Source organism: Anser anser (assembly GCF_964211835.1).
Source record: "Anser anser genome assembly, chromosome: 16".
Lineage (NCBI taxonomy): Eukaryota > Metazoa > Chordata > Aves > Anseriformes > Anatidae > Anser > Anser anser.
Genome location: NC_139737.1, coordinates 993,582 through 1,010,393, shown reverse-complemented (window position 1 = coordinate 1,010,393; position 16,812 = coordinate 993,582). Strand labels below are relative to the sequence as shown.

The following is a 16,812-nucleotide window of genomic DNA, read 5'->3' as shown; positions in this document are numbered from 1 at the left end:
AGAATCAGCCAAACACTAAGAGAGCAGGGGAAAGGGGCGTCCTACACACGCGGCTGCAGTCGGGGCAAGGGAGAAGGCAGAGCTGGAGCCTGGGGGTAAGGAGAGGGCCCCGAACTCATCCCCCAGCCATGAGCCGGAGCTGCTGGAGCAGTTGGAGCTGCTGCAGAAAGGCTTTAGGAGAACCAAGCTCCAGCTGCGCAGACCGGCCGCTGCCCAGGCACAGCAGTGTGCAGAGGGGTGCAGGAGGAGCTGGGGGACACCAGGAGGGCCCCGGGGGGGCAGCAGCAGGAGGTGAGCACCAGGAAAAGCAGCGTTGGAGCAGCAAGAGGTGAGGGAGGAGCGGAGTGAGCAGAGGCCTTCCGCAGCAGGCTCAGCAGTGCTGAGAAGGGAGCGCGGGTGAAGGGGAGGAGGCTGCCAGGCGAAAGCAATCTCACTGGACAGAAAAGGCAGCAGGAAAATGAGCCCGTGACACCCCCCCCAGCTCCCCGAGGAGGAAGGCGCTGGGAGGGAGGGAAGTGGGTTTGAGCAAGAATCGCCTTCGGTGGGGGATGGAGGGAGGAGGCAGCCCAGGGGCAGCAGCTCCCTGCGGGCTCCATCCTGCCCCGTGCCAGGGCAGCGCGCTCGCATGGCGCTGGGCAAGCGCTTGAGCAAAGGAAGGAAAAAAATAGGGAAGCAGAGGTTGAAAAATCCATTAAAAAGAAGCAAATTTGCTGATGTCTGCTATAAACGGAGCCTGTTTGCTCCTGCTGGGGCTCTCGGTGGGACGTGGCTGCAGCTGTTTGCCGTCTCCTGTCAAGGGCCCGCTCGGTGTCCGTGCCCAGCAGGAGGAGGGCGGCGGGGCCAGGGCTCTGCGTGCTGGGCTGGAGGGGGCCCGTAGCTGCCGCCACGGCAGCCACAAGGATTAGGTCTCAGCAGCTGGAGGCCAGGGTGGGATCTTTATTCAGGGTTAAGAAGCATTAGGAAGGGATGATAAGAGTTAATCCCAGACAGGCATCTCTCAGGACTCCGGAAATCACATCCCTCCAAATCCTCCCTCCATCAGGGAGGGCAGGGGCAGGAAGCCGGGGTGCATGGGGTGGGTGAAGGCAGAGCAGGGCTGGGAGGGACCGCCCGAGGTGGCCAGCGGGGCTGCTCGTGGCGATGGGGCCGTATGGCAGGCTGGGGGCGCGAGCAAAGCCAAAGGGCTGCTGCCCAGGGAGCTTCACTTTGCCCGTTCCCATTCCCATCGTGCTTCCCCACGTGCCCTGCTCCAGCCCAGGCTGCTCCACTCTGCTCACTTGCTCACGGCTAAGCCGGCCCCACATGCCTTGCCTGCTTTCTCCTACAGCTTTCTCGCCTTGCAGCATCCGTTCTGTTTCCCCAGCTGCTTTTGCCACGCAGCCCCTCGCTGTCCTGATCTGCAGCCAGAGCTGGCTGTGCCCCAAACTGCACCGGCCCCGGCCCCATCCCCAAGAGCAGGCGATGAAGGCTGGGGAGGGAACGGCTCATACCAGCAATGAGATCAGGGCGGTGATAGGCACTCGCTCTGTTAATTATTAATAGCTGGTACAGATTCTCTTTTTTTTTAAGTGACACTCCTTCACTCCACCAGTTCCACCTAGACTGTCCTTCCAAGTTCACGTCAACAATTAACCGCTTGCTAACGAGGCGAGCTGAACCGTGGGGCAGAGCCCTCCGTGGGCTGCCGAGGCAGAGGGGCTTTTTGGAGAGGCTCTGCGGGAGCGGGGCTGGGCCGGGGCCGAGGCTGGGTGCTGGGGGGCCGGGGGCCACTCACCGTTACTGTGGTTCCCTGTCTGGAGCGGCGCGGGTGGCTGCAGGCTGCCTCCCAGGGACCCGTAGCCACGGTAGCTGTAGTTGAGGCTTCCATTGATGTAGACGGGGTCTTGGGAGTAGGACGAGGCTGGCAGTGAATAGGAGGAGTGGGTGATGGCTGTGGAGTCTCTGGAGTGCTGCTTGTCTAGAGCGATCGGCTCATCCTGCACAGGGAAGCAGAGGCTGGCTGCAGCGAGGCCGGCCTCCCGCAGCAGCAGGCCGCGAGGGCTGACGCGTGGCCGGGACGAAGCAGGGCTCCCCGCCCCAGCACGCGCCGCAGCTCCCCGCTCCGCAGCCCCGTGACTTCGAGGCAGGCTTTTGAAAACGCTTTGCCAACTCGCTCGAAGTCCTCCCGCTCCCCCCTCCTGCCCCGTCTCGCGCCCTCCTGCCGCGAGCACGGTACCTGGGAGGTCTGGTAGATCTCCAGCCGCATCCTCTTGGCTGCTTTCCGCGTCTCGCTCTCACAGGCGGCGGCCAGGATGTTCTCGGCCATGGCTGAGGTCAGGTGCGGCGGCGTGGGCCTGGTCTGCGGAGACACAAGGGGAGAGCCGTGCTCAGGCCCCGCCGCCAGGCCCCCGCGGCGAGGCGGGACGCGGGGCGGCCGCTCACCATCTCCATGCCGTTCTTCTTCATGCGGCGGCAGGACTTGAGGTACGTGCGGATGCGCTTGCGAGCCCGCTCCTGGAACTCCGGGAACTGCCGGCTGCAGGACTCGATGATGGCCTGGATCTTCTCTTTGGGCTGCTTGGAGATGGGAACCATCCGGTCCAGGTTCTCGTCCACGAAAAGGCGCACGAACATCTGCAGAGCACAAAGACACGAGGTGGGAACGCTGAACCAGCGCAAGGCGGGCTCACTAACCCTAACCCCGTCCCCGCGGTGCCGTCCTTACGTTGAAGGCCTTTAGCCTCTCCGGGTCCATCCCTTCCGAGTCATTTATCTTATCGTTGTCCTCGTGGTCATCGTGGTCGTCGTCATCTTCATCGGCCGTGGGGGCCCTGCCGACGGTCAGGTCCTCGGGGCAGCCGCTGACTTCGGTCTTGATGGAGTCGTAGCTGCCGGAGCTGTATGGAGGGGACTGCGAGGAGACGGGGGTTACTGCGGGCACCCCGCACCGCCCCGCGGGCGCAGCCGTGGGACGAGCAGCTCAAAATCCTCTTCCTCGGCTCGATGTTGCTGGTCCCCTTCCTCACGTCCCAGCCTCCCCCTCGCAGCCCAGCCCGCGAGCACCACGTGCGCCCGCGTGCGCTCGCTCCCCGCGTGCTGTGCCCCGCGCAGGGGGATTGGGACCGCGCAGCCCAGCCCAGCCCCGTACCTCTGCCGTGGTCTTCACCGCGTACTTGACCCTGCTGCGCAGCCCGTCGGTGCTGCAGCTGTCCGACTGGTAGGAGGGGGTGACGTGGGCAGGCGTCAGCTTGTCGCAGAGGTTGATGGGCTGGTCGTCGGCGGAGGCGGTGAAGTCCATGGGGGCCGCGGTGCCATTGCCGTTCATTTCGGGGAAGGCGCTGTCGCCCTGCGTGCTGCTGGAGGTGGAGGGGTTCAGGGTGGAGGAGCCATTCCCGCTGCAGCTCTCTGATGAGGAGTCATCTGCAAGGAGAGACGCACGGTCACCCCGGGGATGCCCTAGGGCCATGGCCCCAAGGTGGCAGCCCCGGCCCCCCACCACGTTCCCCCCCCCAGCCCGGCTGGACGTACAGCATGGCCGCGGTGCTGCTCGGAGAGGCCTGGCCTCGCTGCGAGGTGCTCAGGGACAGACGGCACAGCCAGCTCCGGACTCTCGCAGGCAGCAGCCGGAGGCTGTAGGGCCATCGCTTTACGGCTCCGCTGCCTCGTTCCTCAGAGCCACCGGACACTGCTGCTCCCTGCACCCTCTGCACCGCGGCCAGCTGTCCCCCTGTCCCTGTCCCCCTGTCCCCCTGTCCCTCTGGAGGTGTCAGTCCCACCATCCGCACCTCCGCCCGGGGCCACGGCACCCGGGCTTGAATAAGAACTTTGGAATTTGGTCCTTTTAGGTTTCTGTTTGCATTGCAGGGAGGAGAAAGGGGCATTTCCTCTCCCCGCCTGGGTCCCTCGCCTCCGAAGGCTTTCACAAGGGGTGCACCTGGCACGGTTTGGGACCCGGCGCGGGAGGGAGGAGATGAACTCCAGCACCCAGGGAGCCGCAGCGAGGACCTGCCCCTTGTGTGTGAGCGCAGGATCACCTGGGGAGGAAAAAGGGGGCTCGTGCAGCCTGCAAGCAGCTTTGGGAGCTTTGTAAACAGCCTGCAGACCCCTTGGCAAAGCTCCTCGGGCATGCTGCTGGAGGATGGGGGCAGGGGGCTTCCTGCCTGTCCCTCCCAGCTCAATACCAACTGACCTCGACCCACCCAACCTACAAGATCTCCTTCCCTGCCCACGTCCCCGTGCCCCCAGCACCAATCACGCACCGACCGCAGCCCCCTTTGGGGCTCTCTCGTCCCCCTGTGCCGTGCCCCTCCCGGGCTCAGCCCCCCCGGGGCCACCAGGGCGGCCGCTCCCATCCCTCCCTGCCCTCCCTCTTCCCGCTGCTGCTTTTCCGAATGCAAAGCTCTGCTGGCAGCCACGGCCTCCCCACAGTGCCCCATTGCCCATGCAAAACATCGCCCTCGCCGCACCCCGCGGGCCCAGCCCTGGCGGCACCACGCACCCTCCCCTGCCCCAGCCCCGCTTTCTCTTTCTCCGTCCATTCACACGCCCGGGTCTTTGACCGTCCGAAGCCTCCCACGTTTGTGCTGCTCTGCCTGGCTGCAGCAGAGCCCGTCCCTGTCCCCGTCCCTGTCCCCGTCCCCGTCCCCATCCCCTGTGCTGCCGGCAGCCCCACGCCCACCAAGGAGCCCGACCCCAGGCCAGGGAGGACATCTTCAAACCCCGCTCAGCCCCTGCCCCTGCCCCCCCCCCTCGCTGCAGTAAATCCTTTATTTCATTAGGTGCCTCCGCGAGAGGGAAAGGGCGAAGCACGTGGGGAGCCGCTTCCTGTGCAAGTGTGCGCCGAGCTGCGAACAAAGAAGCTGCAGCCGGTGACAAGCAGATGGCGGTCCCCGGTCCCCGGTCCCCAGTCCCCAATCCCCTGTCCCCAATCCCTGGTCCCCAGCCCCAGGTTTGGGCTGTGGGGTGGCCCCGGCCCCGTGCCGCCAGCTGCCGGCACATGGGCTCAGAGTCCAAAGGTGTGCGGGCGCGGGGCAGAGGGACGGTGCCCGGCTGCTGCCACCCTCCTCCTCCTCCTTCTCCCACCCCCCCCGCCCCCCGGCCAGCATCTGCAGGGAACTTTAATGAGAGGCTGCAGCGAACTTTCCTGTGACCCCTGCGGAGGCTGCAGCAGCGCAGGACTTTGTATCCCTTAAAATAAACAGACTTGAGGACGCTCAGGCATCCGAACAGTCCGTGGGGGCCGGCCAGGGCCATGCGTGTCCCGAACCGCCCCAGCGCAGGCACGAGCGCTCCCTGCGCCAAGACTGCTCCAACCCCTGCAAGCCCCCGAATTAAAACAGCCCCGCTCGAGTTCCCCGTCCCTTTCCTTTCCCTGACCCACTCATGGTCTGGGAGCAGGCAGAAACACTGGCTCCTGGCTGAGGCGAGTGCATACCCTGGGCACCCTCCATGCCCGTGGCCCCGTGGGGTGCTGCAGCCGGCCCATGGCACGAGCACGATGCCGGAGGTGCTGCCAGCTGCTGCCCGGGGCTGAGGGCACAGAAGATGCCCGCAGGCTTTGCTCTGCAGCCAGCAGCAAGGCTGCCGGCCCCAGCTTAGCTCCCCCACGTTCTCCCGGCTGCTCCACACCCGAGCCCCCTGCCCCGCGCACGCATGGGGCAGGCACGTGGGCTTGTGGCCAAACCCAGCACGGACTCCGTGTCCTCGGCTGGCCGCGGCTCTGCCTCCCCCATCCCATCCGGCTGGGGCTGGGCACTGCACAGGATCCGCGGGCACTGCAGCTGGTGCGGGCGCAGGATCCATGCCAGCTTGGGGCAGGTGGCAGGGGCACAGAGGGCTGCTGGAGGCTGAGCCTCGTCCCTCCCCCTGCTCTCCTCCCAGGGCTCAGAGGGAGGCTCCGGCCTCATCCTGCGATGCCTCTCGGGGGGATTAAGGAGCATTATTGCTGTGCGCGGAGGCAAGAGCTGCACACCAGGCCCCATCGCCAGCCCGGGCACAGCCACAGCAACCACACGGCCGATCAGTGTCGATGGCAGGGACCTCCCGTCAGCTCCCTGGAGCCCCCCGGCACGGCACCCAGCACAGAGACCCCCAATGGGCAGGGGGCACAGAGGGAGGCAGCACCTGGGAGAAGAGTTCGCAGCACTCTGAGCATCCCCAGTCTGATGTGAGCATCTCTGCCCTGCTCCAGGCATCCTCAGCTTGCCCTGCCCATCCCTCCAGCCTCCCCGTAGCCCCCAGCTCAGCCCCGTTGGCATCACCGGTCCCGTGCCAGCTGCTCACACCGGGCAGGGTGCAGGGGGAGGCACGGCCCTCCCGGCTTCCGATGTCTCGAGGTTGCCTTTGCGTTGCACAAAACACGCACAGCAGCTGCAAACCAGGTTTCTAGCCAGTCCCACCGCGTTTACAAACCTTGGCTTTGCTACAGACAAAAAATATTGAAAACGAACACGAAGGGGTGTTAAGGAGCCCATTCAGGTGGAATACAGAAATGAAATGGGAATCGAACATAAGGGACCAGCACCTACCGCAAGAACAATTTCGTTTAAACCGAGGATGAATGGGCGTAAATAGCGAGGTCTGTAAACCCACTAGCTACAGATAATTTTCTTAATTCTTCACTTTTATGGGTTACGCTCTCCCAGAAGCTCTGTTTGTAGAACGGTGGATTAATCTCAGTCTTGTGGGCAGAGAAACGGCTGCAAATCCAGATTGCCGAGGACCTCGGATCAGAACGGGAATGGCTTCAGCCAGCTTAAAAACGGGGAAGCCCTCGGGAGGGAGCGCCGGGGCAGCTCCGGCCTACGGCCAGCAGCGAGAGGTGCCCTGGGGGGGCCGGATTCAGACCCCCCCCCCTTGCATGGGTGCTGGGACCAGACTTGGGTACTGGGCCCAGGGCTCCCTTGGCCACAGTGGGTGCTGTCGGAGAGCCCGGCCCTGCGCCTGACCCCACGCACCCTCCACCGGGGACGTGGCATCTGCGGGACCGCGAGCAGGGGTGAGGGAGGGCTGCGCTCCCAGACACCACCGCCGCTGAGACACGCACACCAAACTTGTGCGATTTGGGAGCTTTGCTGCAAACTCCCAGAGCGCGCCCAAAATACACAGATAAATAGCAGGGCTCGGCGAGCAGCAGGAGAGCAAAGCCAGGCTGTGCAGCCATGAATATATTCATTATCAACCAGCACGAGTCTCGTGAGCTCTCTGCTCGCGGCTGGAGTTTGGCTGAGCGAGGAGCCCCTCTAATGAGGATAATTGGAAGCCCCTCTGCTCCACCCCCACGACCTAATTGAAGCAGATGGAACTGTAAAAACAATGTCACTTCGAGCTGGTTTGATCTTTCAGTTGGGAAGCGAAATATTTCATTCCCCAATCGAACCTCCGGAGCCGGGGCTCCACGGGCTGGGGGGATGGAGGCGGAGGAGCCCCTGAAAGCCGGGCGCGTGGACGGGCGCAGGGGCCGGGGTGGAAGCACCCTCGGCACGGGATCCCCGCTCCCTTCTGCCGCGGCCACGCCAGCACCGCGAGGGGCGAGGGCGAGCGGCGGCTGCGGAGCGGGGAGGCAGCGCCGGGTCTATTGTGGCCTCCGTCCCTCCCCGGCTGCGCCAATCCCAGGGAAGCGTCGAAGCAAAATGGCTTCTTGGGTAGTGGTGATGGGGGAGGAGGGGATCAGTCACTTATTAAATGAATTAATCAGGGCTCAGCGTTTTCATTTTGAAGAGGCTTCTGGATTATCCTTGATTTCTGTGACACTGGATTTGCAGAGATCAGGAGGGGAAGGGGAGATTTCCAACACCTGCTCCCCGGGAGATTTTACGGCAGGGAAGTGGTTGGGTTTAACGTCTATGTCAGCGAGGGCCACCGCGCTGCTGTCCAAAGGCAGAATTAAAGATGAATGGGGCAAATTGTTCCTCCTCCTGTCACATCTCCAGAGCGAAGACAAAACCTCTTTTGACTTGGAAAACAATGAGCTTATGTAAGAGCCAGCGGCCCACGGAAACCTCGCCGCAGCCCCGCACCGCCACGGCGGGGCAGGGGCCACCGAGCCCCCGGCCGGGACCGGGACCAGGACGGGGGCTCAGCCCCTGCCCACCCGCCCATGGCCGGCACTGGGAGCACTGGGGTCCCGGGGAGCCCCCTGCTCCCCGCACTGCCCAGCTGTGCCCACCCATGCCCATGGTGGTGGCAGAGGTGGCCGTGCCCAGCGCCGGCCGTGCCCAGCGCCGTGTCACCCGCACGGGCTGGAGCTTCGCATCCAGCCTGCAAACGACTGTCAAAAGTGTTCAAAGCATCCCACAGACGTCTGACTGTAACAACAGCCAGGAAGATGAAAAGTGCCATAAATTATTCACTCACAAAAGAGACGAGAAGGGGGAAGAAGGGGAGGAGGAAAGCCTGCGAGGAAGGGATACTTAATACAAATTAGAGAGACGGAGTGGGAAAGGGGGCCTCGCGGGGGGCCACTGCTGGGCAGGAGCACAGCTTTCATCAGGCACAAGCGGGCGGCGTTCCAGGGCCTCAGCACCCAAGGGCAGGGTGCTGAGAGGCCAGAGGGGACGTCTGCTTTCTCCAGGTCCTGCCCGGCTGATTTCCTCCAAGACGCGCAAAAAAGAGAAAAAAAGAAACATCGATGGGAGATGCGGAGAAGTGGGGCTGGCCAGCATCCAGTTAAGACACTGTATTTCCTGTCTTCCTTCGTTAATGCAAACCTCGTTAGGTCCCAGACGAAACCTCCGTCCTCCGCCCGCCCTCCCGGAGCCCCCGGCGAGCCGGACACCTGGCACGGCTGGGCACGGAGCGCGGCCGCAGGCGGGCCCGGCCGGACAAGGCAGCGCTGTGCGGCCGCTGCCCCTCCCCGGCACCCCCGGTGCCCCCCGGTGCCGTCTCCCGCGGCCAGAGGGAGCGGCCACACGGCGGGGGGCCTCGCGACAGACATCTTCCCTCGCACCGCAGCTGCAGGAGGCCTCGTGGCTTGGATTTCCCTTGTCCCTGCTGCCAGGATGGTGGCAGCGGGTAAGGGATTCGGAGCACCCTGCTTAGCCAAGGCATGTTCTGAGGGGTCGCCCCGCCGGCCCCGCTTGCTGGGCAGGCTGGGGATGCTCAGATTCGGGGATGGAGGTGGGGGCGCAAGGATCAGAGGCGCCCAGCTCAGCGCTGCTGGGTTCGCACCCAGGATAAACAAAACGATGAGAGCTCAACCTGGGGGCAGGCGCAGGGAGCCTGGCGTCCCGTTCAGCTCCAAGGGTGGGTGAAGCTGGGGTCCCTCAGCACCCACGCTGCGTTCCTCAGGCTCCAGAAGCGGCTGGAACACGGGTGCCTGCTGTTGGAGGGGGCCTTTGATTTCCCCCCCGATCAACAGAAGTGCCCTGGGGAGAGGTGAGGGCACAGCGAGCCACCGGTCCCATACGGCCCAGGCAGGGCAGAGCGGGGAGGACGGCCCTGCGTGGTGCCTCCTCGCCCCAAGCTGGGGTCTCTGAGAGAGTGAAGTCCCACACTGGTGCAGGGAGCCCTGAAAAGTGAGAATTTGGCAGCCTGGGAAAAGCACAGACAGATGGGGTCAGGGCCTGCTGAATCCCTGCAGCCAGCGCTCTGTGGCTGAGCCGTCGGGGTGGCTGCGGCATGGGGCAGGCCGGGCTCAGCGTGCAGGCACTGCCCGGCTTCTGGCGAGCGTTTTTCCAGAGGCTCGCTCCTCTCCCCAGAAATCTCTCTGCTGTGTCAGTACCGCAGGGAACCTGGAGATGTGCAGAGAGTCAGAGGCACCTTGGGAAATGACGGTGCTGCGGCCAGGAGCCACGGCACGTGTGCGGTGCCAGAAGAGGTGGGACAGTTTGTGCTGCCCCTGCCATTCCCCAGGTGTCCTGAGGAGCCACAAGCACCCCCACTCCCCGGGACAGCATCCAGAAACAACGCCCGCATGCACATCCCCGTGGCTTCTCCTCGAAGCGCTCCCAGGGGACGTCCCCGGCACCCAGGAGCCTTCCCGAGGGCGGCCCTGCCGAGCGTGCGCGTTCACAGCTAAGCAGGTTAAGAAGGTCCTTTCTCCAAGGTCTGGATTAGCGCCTGCTGCTCCAGGCAGACCAGACTCAGCAGGGACGCTGCCAGGCACCAAGGACGGCGTGCAGGGACCTCACCCAGAGCGATCTGTCCCAGGGCAGTGCCACGGAGCAGCCCCGTGCCCGCAGGGAGGCAGAACCAGCGCTGGGGAGCCAGCCTGCCTGCTCAGAAGGACGGGGGCGAGGGGCAGCCCCTTCCCCTGGCTTCCCAACCCCAGCTGCCCACGCCTGAAACCAGCTCAGGCAGGGCAGCACCCGGCACACGGCACTTCGGGGAGGGTGACGGCTGTGGGGTCAGCACAACGCCGCCGCTTTCGGGGGCGTTTTGCTCCCAACGCATGCTGGCTCCCACGGCCACGTCCCTCCAGGATGTCCTGCACAATGGCTCAGCTCCAGCAGCAAAAAGTTGATGTTGATCTTGCTGCTGCTCTGGGTATCCACCGGCTTCCTGCGGGGCACGTACGCTGTGAGTAACATCCTATGGGGAAGGGATGTTGCAGGGAGCTTCACGTTTTCCATGCTGGGGCCCGCAGGATGAGTAACAAAGGAAAATGGAAGGAGCAAGTGTGTGCCTGTGCCGGCGGCGCTGCTCAGGGCTGTCTGACCCTGCGTCCCACCGTGTCCCTGCATCGTGCTGCGCGTCTCTGCGTCCTGCAACGCGTCCCTGTGTTCTTGCACCCTGCGGTGGGTCCCTACGTCCACACGTCCCAACACGAGCCCCATCTCTGCAGCCGATGCTCTCCCGACAGTGTCTTCTGCTATCCCTTACCTCCCGAAGCCATTAGCTCCTATTTGTTCTCCCCGCTGTTCCAAAGGCTGACGCTGTTTGCAGCGTGGTTATACCGGGCCAAGGTTTCTGGGCACGCAGACAAAATAAGGCGTTGGCTTCTGTCCAAGCTGCTTTTTAGCTCTCTGAAGACTTAGCAGATACCTGTGTATCAAAGCGTGGGACAACCGTTTCCTGCTCTCACGCCTTTCTGGATTTCATGCGGCTGTGCTTGTGTGTCATATGAGAGTACGCTCTTTGCAGCCCTCTAGAAGACCTGAAGTTGGTGCTTCAGCACTCCAAACAAGGCTTTTTTTTAAAAAAGCGTGTCAGATGATACTGCTGTCCAAACAGGCAACTCTTCATTAAAAGTCCATGCTTTAGGAAGCCTTTCACAGAAAACACACTCCAGGCACCCTTCCCGGTGGACGACGGCAGACGGGAGCAGCTCAGAACCTGAGAAGGATTTTCAGGGGAAGGAGACCAGGCACAAAGTACCCTGAACAGAGCCCTTGTGCCACCACGGCTTGTGCCCTCCGTGCGGTGCCCCTTGGACAGCTTACAAGTGCTGGTTGCTGACACTGGTTTCCCTGGGAGTCTTGCACGTGGACCCCAAGTAAGCCAGCATGAACATGGGAAAACACGTTTGCTTCTTTAAAAAGACTTCTCATGGGCCACGAGAAGAGGAAACTGAAGAGTGTTCAACATTTTAATTCATATACATTCACTTCCTCATGCCAGTAATTCGCCTTTCCCTTCGGGACACGATGCCCCCTCTCCACGCCGTGCTCCTCTCCTCCAGCCCGGTGCCCTTCAGGTCCTCCCTTGGCACTCCCCTCGCCCGGGCCACGGCGTCGCCTTCGCAGCCTCTCGCGGGCTGCAGCCCCCTGGGAGCGGTGCTTCGATACAGGGGCCGATCGAGGCCTTCCACCCCAGCAGCGCTGGGCTGAATTTTGCAGCTCCAGCACTGGACACGAGCCATGGATCCTCACCGCAGTGACAACACTGGGCTCCTCTCCTTCGGCCCCACACACCCCCTGAAGGAGGACAGCCTGATGGAAACCCCAGTGCTGGGCTTCTACTGGAAGGGCCTCATTAGTAACCCCGGACTCAGCTTGCTTACCCTGACTCCCCCACTTCTGACATGCTGAGTCGACCTGTTTTAGCCTTTTTCCAGTTCACTTCCACTCCTCACAAAAGGAAGGAGCTATTTGTCCTTCATCACTCACAACTGAACCTTACCAGAGAAACTAGAGGAGCCAAGAAGGGCCCCAAAGAGTACACCTGCTTTTGAAGAAAAATCACAGGGCATGAAAAATTGGATGCATTTCCTAAGAGGGCAGAGAAAGGATTTAGCTTGAGTGAGAATGTCTTGATTTGCCTAAATACGTGAGTCCCTTATTAAATTACTGTCCTGGTGAATAATAGTGTTGAGCAAAGGGTTCAAAACCGTGTCATTCTAGATTGTAAATGAGACTTGGAAACACAGTGGTGAGGGATAAGCCGCAAGCCTGAAATGTCCTGGCAGGAGAACAGCAAAGTTCAGGGGATATGGAGAGACCTGGAAAGGGCACGGGTAAGAGAGGCCGTGGTGCTCGAGGCTCTGCCGTGGGAGCCCTGCCCGCAGCCTGGCCCCGGAGCGCCCGGAGCGGTGCGAGCACCCAAGTGCCCTCCCGGCACCGTGGGCACAGCCCTGGCACAGCCTTGCCGGGCAGGGCACCGCAGCACCGGACGGTTTCACATCCCCGCTGAGGCTCCTGGACAGTTTTAAAATTAGCAGCTTCTCCAAAGTGCAGCTTCGCAATAGGAACTGGGTGCCATGGTGCACCGGATTAATGAACGGAGCCCCCCCGTCACCTTGCCTCTGGCCACACGGAGCCACCCCAGGGAGATCCGCGGGTACGAAAGCCCTTTCCTTCCTGGGGGTTCCCAGTCCCCTTTCGCAGAGCTCCCCCCCACAGCCCGGGCTGCCCCCAGTCCCTTCCTGCCCTCCCAGCAGCATCTGAGACGTGGATAAGGGATCCAACCTCCCGAGCACAGGCTGAGAAGCAGTCCAAGCACCGAACGCGTGCAAGCATCACGGAGATGAACTCTGACCTGAACTCGTACTTCTACCACTTATTTACTCGAGCATTTCTTTAAACCAGCTCGCTTCACAGAAGTCACACAACACGACTTCGTACCGAAGGCCGCCTCCCACCCATCCCACGTGCAGCACCTCCAGCCCCTTCCAACCGCCTGCCCAAAGCGAGGAGACGGCCCCGCGGCCACCCCGCAGCCTCGCTGCGGCCGGTTCCTGCAGAGGACACATTTCTTGCCTGGGGACCACAAATGCTGCCCACAGGGCAACTTCCCAGGCACGGGAAGCCGCGGCCAGTACCGCACAGGGCTGGTCTCCTCCCTGCGGCAGGCCGAGGACTAAGGGGTCTCCTCGCCACACCTGGGGAACGCCAGCACCCGGTGCAGGAGGAGCTGGGGCCGTGTCCCCGCACAGGGACCCTCAGCCCGGAGCTGGGGAGGGCCCCGGCTGACAGCAACCTGGAGGTGAACGGGAAGGCTTCGAAGCCTGTGCTGATATGAAATCCATCCTACAGGTGGGACACCTGATCAGGAGGGCCTGGTTAATGTTTAATAAGTCACAAAAACATCCTGAGCGAGAGGCGCCGAGCTCTTCCCGCCCGCCGCGGGCACTCACCGTCCTCCTGGCCGTGCAGGTTCTGCGGGCTGCGCATGCTCTCGTCCTGGCTGGGGCTCAGGCTGGAGTTCAGGTGCTGGTCAGCTGAGATCCATGTGGAGTCGTTCATATCAAAGTCCTCGCTGCTCACCGATGTCTCATCCTAGGGGCAAGCGGGAAAGGGTTAACGCGCCGAGCTATTTCCTTTCCTCCGTTCTCCGGCTCTAGCATCTCCTGACCGCACGCCCTCCTAAAAGCCATTCGGCCCGCAGCTCCTGCACCCCACGGAAACTTGCCGGCCCCGCGCCCTGGCGAGCAGCCCCGGGGTAGGTGGTTTTCCCAGCGGAGAACGCCCCAGCTCTGCTTCCTGCCTGAAGACGTGCCTGAGCAATGGCACTGTCTCTAATTGAGGACAATTAGAAAGAGCTCGCATCCTGTAGGAGCGGATGGCTGAGCCCTGGAGTTTACCCTTTAATCTCCATCCACACCAGCATGTTTCTGGCAAGCGAGCGGCATGTGGGAGCTGGGGCCAGGGCGCAGCTCCATTAAAACGGCTCCGTAAAACATCGCAGACTTTCCCCGAGACCGAATCATCTGCTGCAGGGGAGCGTCCGGAGGGGTAGCCGGGGATGGTGCCATCGGTCCCCACAGCCCCCAACTGCCCGATGCTGCAGAAAAGGCCCCTGGAGGGAAGGGGCTTGTGTTAGCAAAGGGAGGACCCCGAGGCTGGGAGGCTGAGGCTCCTCCAGGCTGGAGGCTGGAGGCCGGCACTGGCAGAGGGGCTGCGGTGGCCCCTGCCCGCCCCGGGAGGCACCGCCTGGGGCAGGAGAGCCCTGCCAGCCCCAGCAGCGGCTTCCCGGCGGCATAGATTACATTCCTCTCTCCCACTCCTGCTGCTGAAAGGACATTTTCTCTCTCCCTTCTGGCTAACCTTTACAGTACTTCGAGACACAGCCCTTGGATCGCTTCCAGAGCCGGAAAGGTCAGCCGCAGGATTTCAAAACCATCACCATCCAGGCAGTGCTGAGATCCTGAATGAGAGGAGGGGCCGGGGGAGCTCCCCGAGCCGAGCCCTCCGAGCCGAGCACGCCGCTTCGCAGGAAGCAGATGCGCGTCCCCGCATCCACACGGCCCCGCCGGCAATTCCTTTATCTGCCTTCCTCTCCCCAGCCGCCCTCCCAAAATAACGGACGGAGACCGCATCCAGGGCTGCGGGGTGGAGGGGAACACCAAAAATGTTTCCAGAAGCGCTTTCAACCGCGCTTTCCTTTGATTGAAGTATTTCAAAGGCTTGTAAATGCTCAGCTCCTTTTCTTTCCTTCCCCTCGTCCCGAGATAACATACACCACCCGCTCCCTTTCCGTGTAAGAAGCAATTGGCAAGAACCCCTCCAACGTAAGGCTGCGCCTCATAAAAACTGCCCTGTCTGGCTGCCTCTGGCTGACAGTTTTTATTGTGAACAAATAAACGTCTTTAAAGACAGGTTTGTGCTTTTCCTCCCGCTCCCTGTCCCTGCAGACACATCTGCTGGCCCGAGGCAGGAGCTGCAGGCGCTGGCTCGCGCCACCCCCAGCCTCCCGGGGAGTTTCCTGGAATTTACGGCTCAGCTGCCCGCTGCCCCGGGACCGGGGTGCCCGCACACACCGCACCCACATGCAAGGGGCCCCCGGTGCAGAGCCTGCACTTGCACGGGGCTCGAGCAGGGCAGGTGGTGCTGGGAGGGCACTGGGACACGTTGGAAGGGCACTGGGACGCGCTGGGAGGCACTGGGAGGCGCTGGGAGGCACGCTGCGGCTGGCACACTGAGCTGCTGCCCCAGCCAGGAAGCAATCCTGCCTCTCCGCAAACTCCATCTTGCACGAACAGGAGAGGAGCGCACAGGTCTCCCCGCTGCATGCTTTTATAGTCCCGTTACTGCACGCATTTACAGGGAGCCAGCCACCCTACTATCTGGCCTTCTGCACAAGGCTTACCCAAGATTACTGTCGGAGCTTAAGAGACAAACACAAATGCCAAGGTCCTTGCTGCCCACAGCCTAACACCTGGCAGCTGGAGGGTGAGGAGCCCCAGGAGCGACCAGAAGGTTTTCGGACAGTGCCTGGCTCAGGCGTAACTTCGCGGGGCTTGCTTTGCAGAGGACGCCCAGCCTCAGCACCCGAACGTAGCCCAGGAGGCAGCACGCTCTGCATGCACTCACACGAGTCAGAAAATCAGAGCCACGAAGATGCCTTGCATGCACATGCTATGTAAAGTGCTTTACAAATGTGTACAATTCTCTCGAGGTGCAATAACATTAGCCTATTATTAGAAATACCCCGGGTATCAAAGCAGAAACTGATAAGCTATAAATGACTCAAGACAAACAAGGCCGCCGCACATTCTCAGGTCCACGCTCCAGCCACCAGCAGGGAGCATGCTGCTGATGCAGGACCCTGCCCAGCACAGCATCCCCATGTCCCCGGTGTCACCCTCTGCTTTCAGCCAAGGCCGCCTGCTTTTCAGCACTAATACCCTCATCCAAAACGCAACTGGGATAAACCTCCCCGGCAGCGCACGGGTCCGGGAGCAGAGCGCACCCCAAGCGATGCCCAGCTAACGCTGCCGGTGATGCTGCGGTGAGCAACTCGACAGGGTCCCGGCAGCGACCAGCCCGAGCCTGGAGCGTGAGCTGCTGGAGGAGCCCCTCTGCTTGGCACCAAGAGACGGTGCCCCGGGAGCTCCTTGCGCCTCTGCATCTCTTCCCTGAGCGGGGCTGCAGCCCGGGGAGCTGCTCTGCTGCACACCCTGGCAGCCCCGGCTGTGGCTCCGGCAACCGGTGTGCCCCTGCACCCACCTCGTCGCTGCCGGCGGGGCCACCAGCAGCCACCGGCACGCTCTCTCCTCGCAACACCCATCGGGGCTGGACAGCCGGGCTTTGCGACCTCCTCTGCTGCCCGTCCGTGCCAGCCGTGACTCCCAGCACTGCCCTCCAGCCGCCAACCAGACCCCGGGGCTGCGGCGCAGCTTCCCGGCACCGAAGCACCCAGCCACGGGATCAAAACACCTGGCAGGGCGGGCAGCCCCGAATTTTCTCCAAACGCCAGTAACCTGGCTGAACACCGAGACTCACAGCAGGCTCCGCTGTCCAGGCAAACAAGGAAGCGTTTCTGAACAGCAGCAACAGCTACAACTCGGAGCAATACGGTAAATCTAATCTACCCTTCCACCCTCTTTTGGCTTGCGAGTCAGGCAGCTCATTCTTTTTCCTCTCTGGGTTCTCAGGAGAATTCTCTCTGCTAATTTCTTCTTTCCTGTAAACAAACTTCAAATGAAACTTTCATTAGAAAACAGAACACAATCCA

The 16,812-nt window shown here is 62.4% G+C and overlaps 1 protein-coding gene across 9 annotated transcripts in view; it reads right to left on the bottom strand.

Moving 5' to 3' along the window:
* NOL4L (nucleolar protein 4 like) overlaps positions 1–16,812 on the bottom strand; it is a 60,744-nt gene that overhangs the window by 6,164 nt on the left and 37,768 nt on the right. For 7 of the 9 annotated variants that reach the window (XM_083800962.1, XM_083800963.1, XM_083800966.1 and 4 more), the window contains 6 exons: positions 13,493–13,634; positions 3,128–3,399; positions 2,705–2,890; positions 2,422–2,613; positions 2,216–2,338; positions 1,775–1,976 (listed from right to left, as the gene is read on the bottom strand). In XM_083800962.1, the coding sequence (XP_083657088.1) occupies positions 1,775–1,976; positions 2,216–2,338; positions 2,422–2,613; positions 2,705–2,890; positions 3,128–3,399; positions 13,493–13,634 (1,117 nt within the window). The other 2 variants (XM_083800969.1, XM_083800968.1) reach the window with 2 other exon arrangements.